We start from the raw sequence: 17,716 nt of genomic DNA, 5'->3' as shown, positions 1-17,716 counted from the left end.
CAAGGCATGCTACTCTTTGGCTAAAAAGGAGCCTCCTGTTGGGCTGAGGGCCCATTCCACTCGGGCCACGGCGGCTACTACTGCCCTGGGCCGGGGAGTTCCCTTGCAGGACATCTGTCAGTCAGCTACGTGGGCCTCGCTGCACACGTTCGTAAGACACTACTGCCTGGACAGCCAAGTCCGGAGGGATGGCTTCTTTGGCCGTTCCACCCTCCAGGACTTTCTGGTGTGATTATTGGTTCGCAGACCCTCCACCGGGGCTGGTATTGCTGGGGTATCTATTCTAAGGTAAGGAATCTAATACTAACCTGTTTCTTTTCGATGCACAAGTTACTTACCTTCGGTAACGATGTATCTGTAAGAAGCATTAGTTAGTATTAGATTCCTTACCGCCCCACCCATCCTCCCCGTTCTGGGAACCGATATCTAGGGTTAAGGTCACCCCCTTTCAGGGCCCTAGTTTTAATGGCACCAGTGTTGGTTTTTAACATGGCTTTGCGTTTCTGGCGCGGAAAAGCTGTGTATAAGAACTGATGTCAGCGCGCGAGGGTGGCATCTAAGTACTCCGGCGACGTTATCCCGGCGCAGACGACGGACGCGGAGCCGCAGACGACTCCTACCAACGCGCAAGGGTACTGCTACGCAAAAGTTCCCGGATCTGGTCTGACACCTTGGGATATTCTAAAGTAGAGAATCTAATACTAACTACTGTTTCTTACAGATATATCGTTACCGAAGGTAAGTAACTTGTTCGACAGTAGAGAAGGGGCCCAGGACCCAATGGTATCTACCAGCCCTTTTCTAGCAAGATCTGGATTACTGGGAAAAGACCCTAGACACTCTCTTCTGCGAAATTAGATCACTGGGGGAACTATCAGCCTCCTGGAAAGGCTGTCCTCTCTCTAATACACAAAAGAGGAGACAAATCCTCACCAAAAAACTACCGCCTGGTCGCTCTGATCGACAACTTAGCTACATACTTTGCATGCTCTTTGCTGGATGATCGCCAAGCTTGGGCTTCAGCAAATGAAATCATCTCATTCAACCAAACCGGATTCTCCAAGTCCACAGGTACAACAACCAACCTCTAGTTCATAGCAATGCTTATAGACACAGCGAGTTTCTCTAAGAAGTGTCTCCGTATTTGCTTCATAGATTTCTGGGCTGCATTCGACAACATAGACCATGCTAAGCTGTGGAGGAAACGGGCCCACTGGAACATCTCGTAGCCTCTGCTGGACATGCTACTCCTACTACACACAGACACCTAGATGCAGGTGAAGTTGGGTGAGGGCACACACCTCTTCAGGTGAATTCCAACTACCAAAGGGTTCAAGCGGGTGTGTGCTCGCTCACACTGGCCGATCTGACGCAGATACTCAATTCCTGCAATTTGCATGCCCCTATGCACAGGGTACGGCACTATCCAGCATTCTCTATGCCGATGATGTGATCCTGGTAAGCCACACAAAGGTGGGCCTGCTACAGCTTCTCAACACAATGCAGGCATACGCACCAGAGAACTTCCTGGAAGTAAATCTCCAGAAGACAAAAAGAATGGTCATCAACTGGGGCAGTAAAAAAACCAAGTCTGACATCTGGGGAACAAAAAAGCTAGGCACAATCATTGATAATGGAGGCCAATTAGCCGAACAGCAAGAAGCGATAAGTAGGAAAGCGCTGGCTTTGGCAGTGATGCTGCAGTACTAAAAATCGAAACGGACAGGCCAGATGCTGCAGCCACTCCTCCCGGTAACTAAATCTAAAATAATACAAACAATCGCTTACGAAATCGAAGCCATGAAAGGCAGAGATTCTAAAATCCTGGACAGCACTTTAGTCAAGGCCTATAGAATCATGTTCAACGTTGCAAACTACTCCTCGGCATCACAGATCCGGTTGGAGTTCGGCCTAACTTAACAGTCCTTGACAAGGCAAGGAGCATTTATTGTCTGCTGGCACAAGATCAAAACGCGGTTCCTAACACACTGAACCACCTGCTCTGGCAAGAGCTGCAGCACAGAAATACATCACCTGCCAGAAGTTGCCTTCAGGAATCTCTTGCAAGTACCAGGCTGTCCCAGCTCTGGGACCTCCCAACCAGCCACACAGCTTTTACAAAAATGGTTCAGAAATCAATCAAACGTCTCTCACTGGTAGAAGACACAGCCACATCTTCATGCAGAAGCCATGCCTGGATGATGATCAACAGCTATCTCACACTTGCTCTCAAAAATACTTTGGCCTAGGGTACTCTTGGAAGACGAAGGAAAAATTCTTGAAACATCATTTGTGCATACTCCTGTCTGCACCACATCTTCCGCCTTGGCAGAGTCAGCGAACCTCAACCTGTTGCCACTTGTGTGGCTAAGGCAAGGAGGATCTGCTTCACTTGCTCTGCATCTGCAACAAACTGAAGGAAGAAAGCACTAAACTGCTCAAATCTCAGTTGAACTTAAGAGGGATTTGCACACAGAGACAGGCAGTGCTGTCCTGCTTCAAGCCAGAGGATCTGCTGCTTAACTACAGGCGTATAAAGTTTCTTGCAGTGGTAGTAAAGAAAATGCCAAGAACCAGTCTGTACCTACTGCAACCCCAGCCATCACGGAAGGAAGCGGCCTTCAACCCACAATCCTCAAACCTGGTTCATAAGCACTGTACTTTATCCTCCATGTTCTGCTTCATAAAACCGAACTCCCCATGAACACAGTGACAGGAAAGTCCCAATTATTTTATGGGCGCACCGCACTTTGGACTTTTATAGGTTTATAACATAAGGAAGAGTCAGAACACTGGTAAATCGGTATTCCTGGTTTACAAGTGTATACTGCAAGACTCTGCTCACATACAGGTTCATTCACTGACCGACCAACTATAAAAAAAAATCAGTACACTAGGTGATGCCATTTCCACATTGTATGTGCTGTATAGTTTTATCAGTAAAACTGTATGTGCAAATGTAATGGTCATTTTATTTGAAAATGTGTTGTCTGTAATGGCAGTGCACTACCACACCATGCATACTCCACTTTATGCCACTCCACTCTACTACGCCATACCACTCAACTGTATGTCGCTCTACAACACTTCACGCCACTCCATTCTATCCCACTCCACTCTGTCCCACTCCACTTCACTCTACTCTACTGCATGCCTAACTATGGCACTTCACTGTAGGCCACTCGACCCTACGATGTTCCACTTTGACACTCCACTCTACGACACTCCAATTTACTCCACTCTCTGACACTCCACGCTACGCCACTCCACAACACTTTATTCCACTCTACGCCACTCTATCACACTCCACGTCCCCTCACTCTAAGCCACTCGACTCTGACACTGTACTTCACTCTACTACACTCTACTACACTCTGCGACACTCCAGTTTAGACCACTCTGACTCTTCACTCGACGTCATTCTACACAACTCGCTCTATGCCACTTTACTCCACTCAACTCTACTCCACTATACACCACTCTAAGCAGATGCTTTTCTCCATTCTATGCCCTTCTACACTGATGCTTCATTCTACTCCACTCCAGGCTCTACTCTACACATCTCCCTCTAAGCCACTTTACTCCACTCCACTGTACGCAACTCTATGCCACTCAACGACACACTCCGCTACCTTACTCTACAACACTCTGCTTCACTCTCTACTCCACTCTACTCTACGCCATTCTCCTCCAGTCCACTCCAAACTACTCCACTCTGCGGCACGCCACTCGTTTTTGCACCACTGAACAGCAGCCAAGCTGGTGTACAACATGGATAAAACACGTTGGCAAAGCTAATAACTCATGAATAGAACCAGACCTATTGGCTCTGCCAATGCTTGATTCAGAGTGGGTTGAATGCTACATATCTTAGGGCTGCTGGCACACCATAAAATGGGACTTTTTGAGGTCAGATAAGGAACAGTCAAAGCAGGTGTGATGCAGCTGGATATATTGGAGATGGGGTGTTGCTCGAGCACAAGAGAAGCATGGTCACAATCCAATACTTATACATACTTCTGCTGATTTCGTGTGTGTGTAGATATGTGTATGCCCTGGCAGCAACATTCCTCTCACTCGTTTTTTCCTACCAGGTGTTTACAGTGCTAGCAATTTTGCCGATGTTTACTAATCACAGATGGTTTATTTTCGTCCATTTCTGTACCAATCCGTGTGTGTGTAATAACTTCAACCGGTCCGAGCTTAAAGCATGTTCTTTGTTGTGTATTATGCCTCACTGTGCACTCTCCTCACATGTGTCACTGCGAACCCACCGTTTTGCGGGCCCATCCTAAACCGTCGCCACATGGTTTTCTTCTCTTCTTTTCCCTCCTCCATGAAAACAAGACCCCACAAACTTCTCACCTTTATTTTCAGAGCTGCTTATGTTTATCCGCTGCTCAGTACACCACAGCACCCTTGTATGTCCAGTTTTGCTCCCCTTTTTTGTCTTCTCTTAGATACCCTGCGACCCACCAACATGGAATTTCAACAGCAGCTCTTCCAATCTCGATGTCCCTGTCTGTTCTCCATTTCTCACCTACCACCTATGCACCACACTTTATTTCAGGGTTCGCTATACGTGGTGATCATTCACATTATGTATACTTTTGGCACTATAGGGTTTCCACGACCACTCTAGGATTATCACACCCACGATCATGCCTACTGTTTTTATTTTCATTAAGTCATTCATGTTTATTTTTACTTTTTCCTTCCTTCCTTTCATGTTTTTTTAGCCCTGATGAGTTACACCTCCTTCACGGTGTGACGAAACACTTGTCGGCTGGCTGCCTCCTTACTGTACTGTCCATTGTTTGACTTATAAAAACGTTATTCACACGAATCATTGACATTCCTCGCTTCCTTTTTTCAAAGCATTTCACTCTTTATGAGCAAAGAACCCAGGCACTATACTGGGACTATTAACCATACGTTCGTGTGCACAGGAATTGTTCTCGTCACAATCCAGCATTACTGGAGAACTGTGAGTGATGGGGATGACACTTTTGTTGATGTTGTCTTGAATTGCGATGTGAGTTGAAGAAATGAGAATAAGTTTGGTGATGATGATTGTATTTCATCGACTTCACTCGCCTCACAATTATTCAAGTTGTTTCATAGCTTTTGGGGCCATATTATACAAGAGGTGCATTTGCTCTAGATGCACCTTTCAGAAAGTTTGCCCAGCGCAATCCAGGAAAATGTGCCACGTTCAGGATAATGCGCTGCCCTAGGGCAGCCGCGTACTCGCGCTGCCCTGGGTAGCGCATTCATGTGAAAAACGGAGCAGCTGCCTTAAAGCTGCTCAGTGTTTTCACATTGCAGGTGGCAACCCGCCTGCACTTTTAAAGCGGATTAGAAATCCATTAGCAGGCGGGTGCAGTCAGTGACTGCACCCGCCTGCAAGGATATTTCTGGGGGATCCATGGGACCCCCTTTCCCCCCACCAGAGAACCGCCATCAGGGGCACATTGACAGTGCGCCCCATGCCATCTTCTTTGCCTCTGCACCCATGTCTATCATAAGCTCTATTCCCCAGACTGGACCACCTCAATATTGAAATAAGCAAACAGGATGTCTGGGGAGTTACGGACCCAAGCCTTGCTTGATCACACTAGTAGTAGAGCAAACGCAGGTTCACAAGGCTCCACCCAGACATCCTGTTTGCATGCAGTCTGGGGAGTTACGGACCCAAGCCTTGCTTGATCACACTAGTTGTAGAGAAGACGCAGGTCCGCAAGTCTCCCCTCAGACATCCTGTTTGCTTATTTCAATATTGAGGTGGTCCAGTCTGGGGAGTTATGGACCCAAGCTTTGCTTGATCACACTAGCAGTAGAGCAAACGCAGGTTCACAAGGCTCCACCCAGACATCCTGTTTGCATGCAGTCTGGGGAGTTACGGACCCAAGCCTTGCTTGATCACACTAGTTGTAGAGAAGACGCAGGTCCGTAAGGCTCCCCCTGACAGCCTGTTTGCTTATTTTAATATTGAGGTGGTCCAGTCTGGAGAGTTATGGACCCAAGCCTTGCTTGATCACACTAGTAGTAGAGAGGACGCAGGTCCGCAAGGCTTCCCCCAGGCATCCTGTTTGCGTATTTCAATATTCAGGTGGTCCAGTCTGGGAAGATCCAGACCCAAGTCTTGCTTGATTACACTAGTAGTAGAGCAAGGTCCACAAGGCTCTCCCCAGACATTCTGTTTGCTTATTTCAATATTGAGGCGGTCCAGTCTGGGGAGTTACGGACCCAAGCCTTGCATGATCACACATGTCTGTAATACGTTACGGGTGCAGAGGCAAAGGGATTCCCTCATTTGCATGGGGCACACCCCCAAGCAAATGAGGGAATGCCCCCAGAGGTTTATGCTGGCGAGTGCTGTCTCTATTACACAAGTGTCTGCATCCCCTTCTGTAATACCAAAGTGCCCCGGGGATGCGCAAAGTGGGTGCAAACGCCCTCTACGCCCCCGGGCTCCTTGTAAGCCCCATATTGTCATTATAGATGCCGTATTGCTTGAAGTCTGTAAATTGTGTCTGTTTTTGATTGGGCAAGTGATCCTTGTAGTCTTACTGGGGTCCTTTCAAGTGTTTTTTTAGGTCTTGCCTACTCAGCGCACATGCGCTGTATAGGAGGAGACCTTTAGGAATCTATGTGCTTTTTCGGCCAAAACCGTGCATGCTTTGCATTGCTTTCAATGCAACGCGTGCACGTTTGGCGATTCCCTTGCGGGAGCGAGCTTTGGCGACATCTGTTTGTAATTAACTTTCAAACAGATGGTGCCCCTGCTCACTCCTGCAAGGGAACCGCTTTGTGGGTCTGTTTTATTTTTTTTGCTCGCTGTACTTGCCTTTGACCATGAGCTAGATTAAACAGGGACGGCTAGGAAGAAGACAGTCGTTAAGCTAACAAAAAATAAATTACAACAGAACAGATGAAACAAGTAATTTAAACAACTTTCCTAAAGACGAACGGGCTAAGCAGCCAAGTTCAGAAACCCACTTGAGATAATTAGTTTACCATTACTTCGACAGTATTCCCTTTGCAAACTGTCGTTTTGGAATTGCAAGTACGGCTCGTAGTCACACTACGGTGGTGGGCAGTGCTTGTTTCCCTGTAACCAAAGCATGCACATATGTACTTTTTTCCAGGTCTGCTGTGCTACTAAACCAGGCAAAAAATATACATTTTAGTCATCGGGTAGTTCACCTTCACGCATGTTTGCAGTATCATACATGATCACCAAACTGCTGCTAAGATGTTCACACCTGTAACTGCACGAGCCCCTCTGAGGAGGTGGCTCTTTGGTTTCTCTAGGTGCAGGACTAGCTGCGTTGGTAACGAACTGACCCCAGGGGTCAGCCACACAAGAGCCACCCTCCTTGACCAAGCGCTTGATTACCCAGAACGAAATTAAATATCCACTCACACGTGCAAGAACAGACAGTAAAGCAGTTTACACGTAACGTTAAATCATAAAATCAACCAAAAAAATAAATAAATGATGTGGGTTTATGCTGGCCACCTTCCCGGGGAGGGTAATGGGGATTACTTTCATTCTTTACAGCTTCCCCCAAGGACGCTATATAAAACCTTCCAACAGACTACAAATATATTTTGCATTCCTGCTCGCAAGAAGCTACTCACAACCCAGGTATAAATCACTAGCAAACGCCGCTGATAATTAACCCCTTCCCTCCTACCTCCCAAACAAATGAAACAAGCATTGACATAGCCAATGGGTCTCGTCCTTGGGGACCTTGTAAGTAAAAAAAAACTGAAGTGTAAGACTTCACGTTTACATTTACTGCATGCTAAATACGAAGTTAATATAAACGTGAAGTCTTATACTTACTTACAGGGTCCCAAAAGCGAGACCTATTGGCTATGCCAATGCTTGTTTTCCTTTATTGTCAGGATTATTTCTAGTTGCCTCTGGGCTATACAGTGATGTTTTGTGCAGTTAAATTGCAGTGACTCCAGAGTTGTGTGCTGCGGTGTGGGTATTCCTGAGAGGGGGAAACTTGGGAGCAGGTGAGTCTGCTGTTGAGCCTGTGGCAGGTTATTTATCGCATAGAGTGCGACCTGGTGGTGGTAACAATGACTTGTCTTGAAGTTCTGTCATACTTCATTGAGGTGTCCATTTTGTTTTTCCGGTGTTTTACATTTGTTGGCTGCGACCTTCTTAAGCACCATCAGAGGTAGTAGGTGCAGAATTAGAAGCCTAAATGAATACATTAAATACATATAATGTATAATATGTAATATCATTTCTTTTACTCACCGTCCTTTGGCATGTATGGCGTTCAAATGTAGCCCTTCTCTCTGTTCATTCTTTAGGTGCGGTGCTTAAGGGACTACGGGGAGTTTGAGATTGACGATGGTACCACCGTCCTGCTAAAGAAGAACAGCCAGGTACAGAAAAAAACATCAACCTCAAATATTAATTTTGAATATTAATTAAATATGTGGCGGTGACAGATTACGCCCTAATCTGTATCGCATCAAAGTTGGTTGAAGAGATAATGAAGATCCAGTTTTTGGTTTATGATTATGCTTTATTTTGCATAGCTGTTTCGTGAATGCTTATTAAGTTTGTAGGTCACTGCCAAAATGATTGGAACTTGTGTCCATTCCCTCTCCGAATTTAACTGGATGATATCTCCATTTTGTGGACGGTACTGGAAAATGTCCCCAGGCTAGGTGGAAAGAGGCGATGGGCGATGGGTGCCTGGGCTGGACTACGGAAACACCCTCTACGCAGGCACCACCGCTAAACTCCAGAAGAAACTCCAACGAATCCAAAACGCCTCAGCCAGGCTCATATTAGACATCCCACGCAACGAACACATCTCTGGTCACCTTAAAGACCTCCACTGGCTACCCGTCAATAAGAGGATCACTTTCCGTCTGCTTACCCACGCACACAAATCACTCTACGACATCGGACCAGATTGCCTCAACTCTCGACTGTCCTTCTACACCCCCTCCCGCCAACTACGTTCTTCCAGCCAAGCCCTCGCCACGGTACCTCGCATTAACAAGACCACCATGGGAGGCAGATCCTTTTCATACCTGGCTGCTAAGACATGGAACTCACTCCCCGCTTACCTTCGCCTCACCCAGAACCACCTAGCGTTCAGAAAACAGCTTAAAACGTGGATATTTGACAAATAATCCTCCTCCCCTCCTAAGCGCCTTGAAACCCTCTGGGTATGTAGTGCGCTATACAAATTTTATGACTTGACTTGACTTGACTTGGGCTTCGTTTTACCAGAAGATGGAGAGTTTCTTTAAACTCACTTCATTTTTCACTGCACTCTCTCACATTCATAGACATTATATTCCCTCATGCTCTCTCCTCATGTTTGCCGCAGAATCACACAGACCATGTGTTGTGTTCAAGCAGGGTTCCACGGAAGCGAAGATGAAGGCTACCCACACTTCCAGCAAACAACACCTGGAGGACTAGTTGCACGCGCTCACAGATAATTGTTCCTTAAAAGTGTGGGGAATAAACCATAGAGTGACCACCACTCTTCCCCCTGTGATGCAACTGAAATTTCTGTGGTGAGGATGATCAGAGGAGATGAACGCTGCAATCAAAAAGGAAAGTCTAACTATAATCTTAATTTTAACAATACAATGAGACTTTTACAAACATTAAATGCATATAAGGTTCAGTGCTCCACTCACCCAAATATGATCTTGAGCTGTCTTGAGATATCCAGCAGTAGACTTCTCTTAGGATAATCGCCCGTAATGCAGGTCAAGAAGAGTATGTCTTCATATAGGATACGAGTTAACAAGGGAGGAGACTACAGGCTGGATCACTCTCCTACAGACACTCACGCAGAAATAGTCTGGGGATCAGTTGGTGAAAAAATAAGCGAGGAAGGCAACAGATCAAGAATAGGTAAAAAGAATGGAAAGATAGAGTCCTTTTTCAAAGGAGCTTGCTACATATAGCCTCCACGAACAACATGTAGCGGTGATACATACTAAAGAAGGCTAAGGGATGTAAGACGTGCTGTCCGGCACAGGTGTGAAGAGAGGGCGGAACAGACACGTACTTATGAGGGAAGAAACAAATGCCTGAAAGGTCTTCCTTCTCCTGCTGCAGGGAAATGGAGAGGAATGACCCGTTGTGAGGTGAAGCACAGCACAAAGGAAAACCCGGCGTGCAGTCCGGCTCCACTTGTATGAAGAGCGGAACCGCATCGCTGAGGTAAAAAAGGGCAGGGTCTGCCGTCCAGCTCCCGCGGGGATAATAGGAGCGGAACAGCAAGACGCCTGCAAAATAAATAAATAACAACCAGGCGAGTCGTCAGTTCAAGGTGAAGAATAATATCAACAAAACATCGTCCTGGCCCAGAATGATAAGGCTTGTCGTCCGGCTCAGGAGGAGGAGGCTAGGAGTGGAACGCACATGCACTTAGCGGCGCAAAGAAGGGTAACTCGAAGGGAGTTCAAGAGCAAGCTGCTGGGAGTAGATGAATGACAGTAGCGAATGCAGGAATTGCTGTAACGGAAGGAGTGGGGAGTGGTTACCACAAATCAGGAAGTAAGCCAAGCCCGGCCGTATGAGGGAGACGGCTTCTTACGTGCGTTAGGGACTGTCTCTAATTGACCTCTCACGCGAGAGACACCTCGCATTATATGCAACTAGCAGCCCATCCTGACGTTGTCCGGGTAGGCTTTGCTAGAGTACTCACCCGCATAGCCGCTCCTCCCCCACCTGCTTTGCCGCTTCTCCCTCTCCCACAACTTGCAGAGCCCCCATCCACCGGGACTTCCTCTGCTTGCTGCCAATTACTCTTGGGTTTGCAATATAGAGTCCCTCCCACTGGTGCCTGAACTCTGCCTCCGAGCGCCAGTATTATAGCAAAACCCAGCTTTGATTACTGAGTACTTTCGGGCCCCTTCCCACTCACACCGGCACTTCCTCTGCTTGCTGCCAATTACTCTTGGGTTTGCAATATAGAGTCCCTACCACTGGTGCCTGAACTCTGCCTCCGAGCGCCAGAATTATAGCAAAAACCAGCTTTGATTACTGAGTACGTTCGGGGCCCCTTCCCACTCACACCGTGTCCGGGTATTTCTGCCAATAAGTCAAATTACCTCCCCGCATGTCGGGTGTAGCATTGCCGCTCCTTCCCCACCTGCTTTGCCGCTTCTCCCCGCGCTGGTCACTCCAATGTTGGGTCTCGGTCCCGCGCTACCGCTCCTCCCTGCATGTCGGGTGTGGGTCCCTTGCTCCTTCCAGCTCTCCCACCAGCATCGCCGCTCCTCCCCGCGCTGGGCACTCCAATGTTGTGTGTCGGTCCCGCGCCGCCGCTCCTCCCCGCATGTCGGTTGTGGGTCCCTTGCTCCTTCCTGCGCTCCAGTCCGGACAGCGAACGTCGCTTTGACGTGACGTCACGCCCACACGCCATTGCGCCTCTCTCAAGCGTTGTGACGACGCCGTACGCCGCGTGCAATCACTGTATGCATACGCCCATACGGACTACTTTTCCCCTAACGTCCCCCCCCCCCTAATGTATATGGTGTGGTGCTCTATAGCCTATGTCCATCTCCTTGACCTCCCCTTTCCAACGCTGTATTGGGTGTTTTGATTGGTGGTGTACTTTTCGAGTTTACCTGGCTCAAAGGACACAGTTCTCTCTTTATAATAGTAGTATAGATAATGTTCGTCTCTGGCCCTAAGAATGTACTCGTTTCCTAACACCATGTCCTTTAGTTGACCTTTGCCTTTCCAAGTCTGTATTCTGCTCTTCATTTGATTTTTCAGGTCTTGAGGCCTTCACGACCATGCTCTGTGCTACTGCTGTTGAGTGGATGCGTCCAAACAGTGTGATGCCTGATCGACTATCTAAATTGCTGTGTGGTATTATGTTAGTGGCATGGCAGCTATGCAGGACTGGTGTATAGGGCCCCTCAAGTATGTATGTTCTCAGGGTGGTAGTTTGGCCTGGGGGTTTGCAGGCAAATTTACTAGTGTCTATGTTGGGTTTCTTTAGGCAGAATCTCTGTAAACACTGAGGCAGGTACCCAGGGATCGAGTCGGGGTACCACGCAGATGGACGGCGTCCCCCCACTTATTTGACCGGGAGCTCGATAACTGGAGCAAATGGAGCCCACATTCACTTTTTGGCCTCTCTGGGGCGAGATCAAAGCCTATTCAGAACGCTGCTCACACGCTGGCTTCTCTGATGCAATCGCATCTAAGGGGTGAGCGAGGGGAGGCAATGAGTCTGATGTTGAAAGTCACCTTTCGTGATGTCATTTCCTGTTGTGACGTCAGCGTCCCCACATTTATTTTTTTAGGACTTGTGCCATGCATGTACCTTTCATGCATTGTTTACAAAAAGCCCTCCTCTCACCACACCCGAAGCCCATACAGACAGAGAGCTTTGATTGACATCTTTGAGTCCTGATAGGTCTATAATGACCTGCGTAATTGAAATCTTCGACACTGTAAAACCTTGCTCCGGGTATTTTCTGCCCTGTGAATTTGTTGCACCTTGATATTTTAGCATCCTCTTATGGGCATAATCTGAAAATATTTTTTATCTGGTAGCATGGGGAGAACAGTTTTCCCCTGATCAGCAGATTGATTGTTTTTGTTTTGGGAAATGGGAGGGGAGTGTAAAAGCAAGATTTTATAGAGGGAACTAGAAAAGGTGCACAGAGCCTTCGATGTTTCCCAGTTTTGCCTCTCACTGCGTGTATAATTCCAGTCGCTGTGATTCTTAATATCAATCCTGCAATTATTGAAAGGCAGTTTATTCTACTATTCAAGAGTGGAGCAGAGGAACAGCTTAAATATACTTTTTTAAATACTTTATTTTCATTTTGTGATAACACAGTGGGTGGATATGTGCGGGCAGCATCTTCGCACCAAGGCAAGCGAAATATTCCATAAAAACCATTGGTACATGGGATTAAAAAAACTGCAAATACCAGGAATCCTATTCCTACAGTTACATATACATATCTATGTTAGGGGGGCTTATACATAGCAGTATTATGAGCTATCGCTCTCTTCACTGACTGACCCACACTCGTCAGCATTTGAGCGACTGAGGTCACTCGCATTCATGTCTGAGGTTAAGAGATCCCGACATGGTTCTCTCCACATGCTAATGTCCTCTTCCAGCTTCTCGTCCTTCCTACCTGCTTTCATGTTGACCTCCTCCGCAAGCGACCACTCAAGCGCATCCTTTAACCAATTGTCCACTGAGGACGAGCTTTTGATCATCCATACTATGGCTATCCTTCGCCTTGCTTAAACCAGGATTAATTGGAATAAACAGCAAAAAAATTAACTCTACATTAGGCTCTTACACCCTATCTGCCACTATAGAAGAATTGGGGAGAGAATGTGGCCTAACGGTCGACCTCGGAGCTGGGGAACCAGGTTCGAATGTTCAAGTCTCGGCAGGGACTCTCAACATTCTGTGATTCGGGGCAAATCACTTAATCTCCCCTCTGCCTAACAAAAAAATGAATGTGTCCGTCTATAACGTAACTGGTGCTCATGTCAAGCGCTCTGATACCTTCAGGTCTAGTTCGCGTTATATAAAACTCCACACACACACACAAAATAGAACGTGTTTTTAATGATATTGAATACATCAGAAACTCAAATTATACGTTATTATAATCCGAGTTTCAGGCGGTGTAATTGTGGTCGGTCTCCCTTTATCTCAAATTGTAACTTTAAGCCCTGTAATGACTCGACCTCCTAAACTCGCTTATTGGATTTTTATCAGAATGTCCAAGAATTTCCCTGTCATGCGCTGAGCTCACCAATTCATTTTCACCCACATTTTCCTAAGCATTTTATACCAGCCGCATTCAATTCTTGGACACATTGGAAGAACTTAAGAAATGATTCGAATATGGCCCTCCCTCGTCCTGGCAGTTCTTCCTAGTCCTGGTACTGGTGCCTGCGTTACGTCACGCGCGGGCGCAGTGCACCATTATTCTTTGGAGGATTGCTGAGGACTCGCACCTGCTAAATCTCATTGAATAAGATCGCCCCCTGCAGGTATGTTTTTGGAATTTCACTTCAAAGTCCAGAAAGCAGTTCTAATAACGATGGCTATACATTCAAGACGACAGGGGTTTCCCTAGTTTCGATCCCAAACAGAGCAGCATGTAAAGTGTGCTTTTGCGGTGCATCTGGTTTCACGAACATTTACGTGAAATGCGTAACAGTTGCTAAAAGACTGGTATGAAGTAAGACTGGTTGCAGACAGTTAAGTAATGTTTTATTCATTATTTGTTTATGTATGTATGTGCTTATTTTGCAAGCTTCTAAACTCAAAGTGCTAACAAAAATATGTGATGCTATATTCTGAATTGATTATTCAATTGCAAAATAACCTTTTAGCCTTTTCCCAAAGGTGGTATTGTTGTTTCATGCACAGCTTCAGAAGGCGTTGTCCAAGAGGCAGTCAGCTGAGAAAGTGCACCAATCAGGGCTTTAAGTAGGATGAAAAAACTGTGGGGTATCTCAAAGGAGCGTGGCCGCTGTAGTTATGGGCGTGGCTAAAAAGAAGTAAGATACAAATATGTACTTAGCATTGTATTTTGCTGTCCTGTCATCCTTAATCGTAATCAAATTCCTTTGTTCGGCACTTCAAAAGATACCATAAAAGAGCATACAAAGTAAATATGAATTCTAAAAACATTTTTTCTTTAAAAAATACTTTTTTTTGTTTAAAAAAAGAGATAAAATGTCCTAAAATGGGGCGACACATTCATTAAGGAGATTTACTGATATGGGGCGAAATTTACAGGTTATTAAGATTAAAATCCACCGCCTCTCGTGTATTTCTCAGTCTCATTGCCATTTTGATAAAACTTATTGTACATAACAGGGTGTGGGGATCAGGAGCTTGTAAAAAAAGTAAGGCTGCTTTCGCCTGTCTCAGCTTCTTTTTCTTCAGAATCCTTACTAAAAACTTACGCCTAGGGACTGAGTAAAAGGGACATAGTAGAACAAAATGAAGGGTATCCTGCGGAGACCTAGCGTCGCAGTCGCAGGTACCCTTCAACTCCACTGTACTTGTAAAACCAGAGGGAACGGCAAGTAGGTGGTGTAGGAGGTTTAGTCTGAAACGAGTCATATAAAATCTTTCCTGCGCATTGTGTATCACTGCCAAATAAGGTTCCATTCTGCATGATTTTTTCAGCAGGCAATGCGCCGTGACAGACGATATCCCCCTTTCCCTGTCGGCCCTTTTCGAGGATGTCCAATCAAAAAAAAGTTTTTTAACCTGAGTCCTATTCAGATTAGTTATGGACTCGGGGTCCAAAAAGGAATTCTTGCAGCCAATTGATTCCAAAGAGACTTTTACATACTTTAGCCACGGGATCTGTACCCCTCTATCCCGGCTCATACAGTCTTTGATGATTTGTCGGCTAAAGTTGGCCTCTGGGTTGATCCAAAGTTTTATCCAAGCCAAGAGTGGTCTAATTATTATTCTGTCTTCAATGTATGATTCCCCCAATTCATTGTGTGTAATATAAGAGGGGGTGCACTGGGGAACCCTTAATAACCTTTTGAAGAACTTGTTTTCCTCTTTTTGGATCTGGCACACCCGGTTGCTCTTAAAAACCCCATACTTCAGCACCGTATGAAACTTTGGAACAAACAATTGATCTGTACAGGTTGAGTATCTGCTCAGGTGACCATCTGCCAAGCCTCTTCCCGTATGCCATTATGGCACCCGTTGATGCCACCAATTTGGCTACGTGTCTTTCAATGAGACTATTGAATTCCAATTTCTCATCGAATAGAACTCCTAAATAGCAAAAGGACTTCACCCTGCCCAGCCTGTGGGATCCTATCCTGTGTACAAAGACCCTCTTGGTGCTTATGCCTGTTGACATTACATATGATTTTTCCAGATTTGCTGCAAGGTCGAGCGAGTTCATAAAGTTGACAAAGCCATCTATTAGTTTTTGGAGTCCCAGTGAGGTGCGGGCCAACAACACGGCGTCGTCCGCATATAGGAGGACTGGCACCAGGCGCTCACCTATTTGGGGGGAGTCCACACCCAACTTCACTAGCTCTTTGTCCAGTTTGTTAATGTATAATGAGAATAGGAATGGGGCTAATATACAGCCCTGACGCACCCCACTGGTGCAAGAGAATGGTTCTGTCTTCATTCCTTCTTTTGTGTATCTCACTGTGGCTGTGGTCTCCCAATGTAGGGCTTTTAGTGTGTCAACCAGCCTCTCATCCACTCCTAGGTTTGTCATCAAGGCCCATAGTTTTTGTCTGTTGACGCGATCAAAGGCCGCGGAGAGGTCCATGAACCCCATGTGGATAGCCCCTTTACTGGCAATGGTGTACTTCGCCGTCAGAAGGTATAGGTTTAAACATTGATCTGTTGTTGATCTCCCTTCTCTGAAACCGTATTGCGTGTCTGATAATATATCATTGTCCTCTGCCCAAGATTGTAGGCGGCCTAGGATGACACGCCCCAGGACCTTGGCCGTCACATCGATTAACGATATGGGACGGTAACATTGTGGGTCGTCCCGATTCCCCTTTTTGTAAATGGGCACGATGGTAGCTGTGGACCAGGAACGGGGCAATCCTACCACTACTGCCTCGTTCAAGACCCTCGTGAGAATGGGGGCCCACAAGTCGATGTTGCTCAAATAGAGGTCCGGTGGTATCCTTGCATTCAAATATATGATACAACAAGTAACATCACACCTACAAAAAGTCAGGACTGTTGGCTTTGTCAATGATTGTTATTTGCATAAGATAAATAAGCAGCAGCTATGGCTTGTATATACCACACCACCGAACCCCACTGGACCGACCACAGATGCGTCCACTTCACCTTCAGGAAAACCCACCACACACCACTGCACCATACAGCTGCCACGCCGCTGCTGTGGCAAGGTCACCAAGGACCAACTGACCAACACCCTCGCCCTGAGACCACCCGCCGACCCCATCGACCCCGACACCGCTGCTACCAACCTCAACCAGTGGATCAACAACTGAGCCAACGCCCTCGCCCCTCTCAAAATCTCCACAACCAACAAGAAAACCGCCTGGTTCACCGAAGACCTCCGGACCTCCAAGCGCACCTGTCGGAAGCTGGAGAAGAAATGGCTCTGCGACGGAACACCAGAGAGCCACACAGCTCACAAGAACGCCACCCGCAGACATCACCAACTCATCAGGACCGCCAAGAGAACCACCTTCAAGGACCGCCTAGACAACAACGCACACAACACCAAAGAACTCTTCAGCATCGTGAAAGAACTCTCCATCCCCAGTTCCAACACCAACAACATTTCACCATCACAAGACCTGTGCGACTCCCTGGCCACCTTCTTTAACCGCAAGATCACCGACATCCACGACAGCTTCAACTCCGACACCCCTGCACCCACCACCGAGACCACCACCATCCGCGACCTCCACCCGCACCAGCCGCCTGACCGCCTGGTCCAACGTCAGCGACGAAGACACCATCAAAACCATGAACTCCATCCACTCCGGATCCCCATCCGACCCTTGCCCTCACCACGTTTTAAACAAAGCCAGCACAACCATCGCGCCCTTCCTCCGGAAAACAATCGACATCTCCTTAGAGACAGCAACCTTCCCGGAAAGCTGGAAGCACGCCGAGATCAACGCCCTTCTGAAGAAACACAAGGCGGACCCCAAGGACCTCAA

At 46.8% G+C, this 17,716-nt stretch overlaps 1 protein-coding gene and 1 non-coding gene across 3 annotated transcripts in view; one reads left to right on the top strand and one right to left on the bottom strand.

Moving 5' to 3' along the window:
* The window catches only part of GINS1 (GINS complex subunit 1), a 344,403-nt gene that overhangs the window by 296,617 nt on the left and 30,070 nt on the right, over nt 1-17,716 (top strand). For both annotated transcript variants that reach the window (XM_086927200.1, XM_086927199.1), the window contains exon 6: nt 8,341-8,415. In XM_086927200.1, coding sequence (XP_086783326.1) covers nt 8,341-8,415 — 75 coding nt within the window. The remainder of the gene's footprint in view (nt 1-8,340; nt 8,416-17,716) is intronic.
* LOC147708509 (small Cajal body-specific RNA 16) lies at nt 7,216-7,390 on the bottom strand. The gene has a single exon (XR_015296852.1).

The sequence above is a fragment of the Lissotriton vulgaris genome, chromosome 6 (genome assembly GCF_964263255.1).
Source record: "Lissotriton vulgaris chromosome 6, aLisVul1.2, whole genome shotgun sequence".
Classification (NCBI taxonomy): Eukaryota; Metazoa; Chordata; class Amphibia; order Caudata; family Salamandridae; genus Lissotriton; species Lissotriton vulgaris.
The sequence above is the reverse complement of the archived record's forward strand: the minus strand, read 5'-3'. Positions and strand labels throughout refer to the sequence as shown.